This window comes from Penaeus vannamei, chromosome 40 (genome assembly GCF_042767895.1).
Source record: "Penaeus vannamei isolate JL-2024 chromosome 40, ASM4276789v1, whole genome shotgun sequence".
NCBI classification, from domain to species: Eukaryota; Metazoa; Arthropoda; class Malacostraca; order Decapoda; family Penaeidae; genus Penaeus; species Penaeus vannamei.
The window spans coordinates 22,047,800-22,052,799 of record NC_091588.1 but is presented as its reverse complement, the minus strand read 5'-3'; the positions used below and the strand labels follow the sequence as shown (position 1 = coordinate 22,052,799).

General features: G+C 47.9%; 1 protein-coding gene across 1 annotated transcript in view; it reads right to left on the bottom strand.

The window, feature by feature from the left end:
• Positions 1–3,220: 3,220 nt before the first annotated feature.
• Positions 3,221–5,000, bottom strand: part of LOC138860279 (serine/arginine repetitive matrix protein 5-like) — a 24,673-nt gene continuing 22,893 nt past the window's right edge. The window contains exons 5-6 of the mRNA XM_070117482.1: positions 4,627–4,893; positions 3,221–3,478 (exon numbers count right to left, since the gene is read on the bottom strand). Of these exons, the coding sequence (XP_069973583.1) occupies positions 3,221–3,478; positions 4,627–4,893 (525 nt within the window). The remainder of the gene's footprint in view (positions 3,479–4,626; positions 4,894–5,000) is intronic.

Sequence of the window (5,000 nt, the reverse complement as noted above, 5' to 3'; positions counted from 1 at the left end):
TATAAAAACGTAAATAAGTAGCTAAGAATAGAGGACGAACACATTTCGGTAGGTAGCCAGATTTACGACACAGAGACGGAACCGGAAAATAAAAACGTAAATAAGTAGCTAAGAATAGAAGACGAAAGAATAGAGGACGAACACATTTCGGTAGGTAGACAGATTTACGACACAGAGACGGAAACAGAAAATAAAAACGTAAATAAGTAGCTAAGAATAGAAGACGAAAGAATAGAGGACGAACACATTTCGGTAGGTAGACAGATTTACGACACAGAGACGGAAACAGAAAATAAAAACGTAAATAAGTAGCTAAGAATAGAAGACGAAAGAATAGAGGACGAACACATTTCGGTAGGTAGACAGATTTACGACACAGAGACGGAAACGGAAAATAACAACATGAATAAGTAGCTAAGAATAGAGGACGAAAGAATAGAGGACGAACACATCTCGATAGGTAGCCAGATTTACGACACAGAGACGGAAACGGAAAATGAAAACGTAAATAAGTATAAAAACGTAAATAAGTAGCTAAGAATAGAAGCCGAACACATCTTGGTAGGTAGACAGATTTACGACACAGAGACATAAACAGAAAATGAAAACGTAAATAAGTAGCTAAGAATAAAAGACTATATATAACTATATATATATAACTATAGAAGACGAACACATCTCGGTAGGTAGCCAGATTCACGACACAGAGACGGAAACGGAAAATAAAAAACGTAAATAAGTAGCTAAGAATAGAAGACGAAAGAATAGAGGACGAACACATCTCGGTAGGTAGACAGATTTACGACACAGAGACGGAAACAGAAAATAAAAACGTAAATAAGTAGCTAAGTATAGAAGACGAAAGAATAGAAGCCGAACACATCTTGATAGGTAGCCAGATTTACGACACAGAGACGGAAACGGAAAATAAAAACGTAAATAAGTTTCTAAGTATAGAAAACGGACACATCTCGGTAGGTAGCCAGATTTACGACACAGAGACGGAAACAGAAAATAAAAACGTAAATAAGTATCTAAGAATAGAGGACGAACACATCTCGATAAGAACCTTTCTCCCTCAAACGCATCCAATATCTGTTGCAGAAACGTCCTTTCTTGCGGAGCGGACTTTCCATATGCTAATACAGGGACTCATTATGAAAAGTCATTCCGGGATGAGCGACTTGCCCGGTTCTTCCTCTTCATTATCATCTTCTTTTTTTTCTTTATTTTTCTTTTCCTGTTCGTCTTTTTTTTTTCTTTTCCTTTTTTTTTCCTGTTCGTCTTTTTTTTCTTTTCCTTTTTTTCTTTTTCTTTTACTCTTTTTTTTACTGTTGCTTCGTTTTCTGATTCTGTTGCTCTTCCTCGTCCTTTACTTTTTCTTATTTTTTCTTTATTTTCCTCCCTCTGGTGCTCTTCCTCGCCCTCCTCCTCGTCCTCTCTTTCTACTTTTCTTCTACTTTATTTTATTTCTTCTGGTGTTCTTCCTCTTCTTAAAACCACTCCTTTACTACTTCTTCCTTCTATTCCCCTTCATAGCGCTCGACCTCTTCTCTTCATCTTTATCATCCACCTTCTTGATCCTCCTTCTGTCTGTGTGTTTTTTTTCTTTTCTTTTCTTTTCTTTTCTTTTTCTGCTGCTTCTCCTTCTTTTTCTCCTCTTCCTCTTCCCCTTCCCACTTTCCCCATCCTGCCCCCCCTCCCTTTCTTCTTCTCGGCTTTTTTCTGGGTTCTCCTCCTCCTCTAACTTCTCGTATTTCACCTCCTCCAAATGTTTCTCTTCCTCCTGTGGTTCCTCCTCCTCCTCTTCCTTTTTTTCCTCTTTCCTTCACCTCCAATTCTTATTACAATTCACTTTGTTTCCCACTTGTCTTCCTGCACATCTACCTTCCCTCTTCTTCCCTATGTCCCAGCCCCTCCTTCCTCTCATTCGCCTCCTCCTCCTCCTCCTCCTGCACCTCCTCCTCCTCCTCCTCCTCTTCCTCCTCCTTCTCCTCCTCCTCCTCCTCCTCCTCCTCCTTCTCCTCCTCCTCCTCCTCCTCCTCCTCCTCCTCCTCCTCCTCCTCCTCGTCTTTCTCCTCTTCCTCCTCCTCCTCCTATTCTTCTACTCCTCCCTCTTCTATTCCCAGTTCGGTGACTCTGTATTGTCCAATAGGCCATTAAGGTATATTATCTTTTCATTCTTTTTTATATTTCCATTTTTTCCCCTCTATATCTTTTATACGAGACGCGGTTCCCCTCACCCCCCCCCACCCCCCCACCACCCCCACACCCTCCACCTTTCTCCAATTAGAGACCTACGTTCCCCTCTTTCCCCCTCCCCCCCCCCCAATCGAAAAGCTCCCTGGAACACCGTAGAACTTCTTCCCCCCCAAAAAAACTTCCTTGAACTTCCCAGAACTTCCCGGGGCTTCGTTGAACTTCCCGGGGCTTCGTTGAACTTCCCGAAGCTTCGTTGAACTTCCCGGGGCTTCGTAGAACTTCCCGGGGCTTCGTTGAACTTCAGACGGCTTCGTTGAACTTCCCGAAGCTTCGTTGAACTTCCCGGGTCTTCGTTGAACTTCCCGGGGCTTCGTAGAACTTCCCGGGGCTTCGTTGAATTTCCCGGGACCGTTGAACTTCAGACGGTTTCGTTGAACTTCAGACGGCTTCGTTGAACTTCCCGGGGCTTCGTTGAACTTCCCGGGGCTTCGTTGACTTTCCCGGGACTTCGTTGAACTTCAGACGGTTTTATTGAACTTCCCGAGGCTTTGTTGAACTTCAGACGGCTTCGTTGAACTTCCCGGGGCTTCGTTGAACTTCCGGGGGCTTCGTTGAATTTCCCGGGGTTTCGTTGAATTTCACGGGGCTTCGTTGAACTTCCCGGGGCTTCGTTGAACTTCAGAAGGCTTCATTGAACTTCAGACGGCTTCGTTGAACTTCCCGAGACTTCGTTGAACTTCCCGAGGCTTCGTTGAACTTCTGGGGGCTTCGTTGAACTTCAGACGGCTTCGTTGAACTTCCCGGGGCTTCGTTGAACTTCCCGGGGCTTCGTTGAACTTCCCGGGGCTTCGTTAAACTTCAGACGGCTTCGTTGAACTTCCCGGGGCTTCGTTGAACTTCGAACGGCTTCGTTGAACTTCCCGAGGCTTCGTTGAACTTCCCGGGGCTTCGTTGAACTTCCCGGGGCTTCGTTGAACTTCCCGGGGCTTCGTTGAACTTCCCGGGGCTTCGTTGAACTTCAGAAGGCTTCAATGAACTTCAGACGGCTTCGTTGAACTTCCCGAGACTTCGTTGAACTTCCCGAGGCTTCGTTGACTTTCCCGGGACTTCGTTGAACTTCAGACGGTTTTATTGAACTTCCCGAGGCTTTGTTGAACTTCAGACGGCTTCGTTGAACTTCCCGGGGCTTCGTTGAACTTCCGGGGGCTTCGTTGAATTTCCCGGGGTTTCGTTGAATTTCACGGGGCTTCGTTGAACTTCCCGGGGCTTCGTTGAACTTCAGAAGGCTTCATTGAACTTCAGACGGCTTCGTTGAACTTCCCGAGACTTCGTTGAACTTCCCGAGGCTTCGTTGAACTTCTGGGGGCTTCGTTGAACTTCAGACGGCTTCGTTGAACTTCCCGGGGCTTCGTTGAACTTCCCGGGGCTTCGTTGAACTTCCCGGGGCTTCGTTAAACTTCAGACGGCTTCGTTGAACTTCCCGGGGCTTCGTTGAACTTCGAACGGCTTCGTTGAACTTCCCGAGGCTTCGTTGAACTTCCCGGGGCTTCGTTGAACTTCCCGGGGCTTCGTTGAACTTCCCGGGGCTTCGTTGAACTTCCCGGGGCTTCGTTGAACTTCAGAAGGCTTCAATGAACTTCAGACGGCTTCGTTGAACTTCTGGGGGCTTCGTTGAACTTCAGACGGCTTCATTGAACTTCAGACAGCTTCGTTGAACTTCCCGGGGCTTCGTTGAACTTCCCGGGGCTTCGTTGAACTTCAAACGGCTTCGTTGAACTTCCCGAGGCTTCGTTGAACTTCCCGGGGCTTCGTTGAACTTCCCGAGGCTTCGTTGAACTTCCCGGGGCTTCGTTGAACTTCCCGAGGCTTCGTTGAACTTCCCGGGGCTTCGTTGAACTTCCCGGGGCTTCGTTGAACTTCCCGGGGCTTCGTTGAACTTCCCGGGGCTTCGTTGAACTTCCCGAGGCTTCGTTGAACTTCCCGGGGCTTCGTTGAACTTCCCGGGGCTTCGTTGAACTTCCCGAGGCTTCGTTGAACTTCCCGAGGCTTCGTTGAACTTCCCGGGGCTTCGTTGAACTTCCCGGGGCTTCGTTGAACTTCCCGGGGCTTCGTTAAACTTCCTGGTGCTTCGTTGAACTTCAAACGGCTTCGTTGAACTTCCCGAGGCTTCGTTGAACTTCCCGGGGCTTCGTTGAACTTCCCCGGACTTCGTTAAACTTCAGACGGCTTCGTTGAACTTCCCGGGGCTTCGTTGAACTTCCCGAGGCTTCGTTGAACTTCCCGGGGCTTCGTTGAACTTCCCGGGGCTTCGTTGAACTTCCCGGGGCTTCGTTGAACTTCCCGGGGCTTCGTTGAACTTCCCGGGGCTTCGTTGAACTTCCCGGGGCTTCGTTGAACTTCCCGGGACTTCGTTGAACTTCAGACGGCTCCGTTGAACTTCCTGGGGCTTCGTTGAACTTCAGACGGCTCCGTTGAACTTCCTGGGGCTTCGTTGAACTTCGAGACTTCGTTGAACTTCAGACGGCTCCGTTGAACTTCCTGGGGCTTCGTTGAACTTCGAGACTTCGTTGAACTTCCCGGGGTTTCGTTGAACTTCCGGGGGCTTCGTTGAACTTCCCGGGGCTTCGTTGAACTTCCCGAGGCTTCGTTGAACTTCCCGGGGCTTCGTTGAACTTCAGAAGGCTCCGTATCCTTTTGGAAAATTAATTCAGATGTTGTTTTGAAATAATGAATGCGTTGCGGGGAATATTGTCGAAGGGCCGTTGAAAGAAATTGACAGGGAGGGGAAGGGTGTGGAT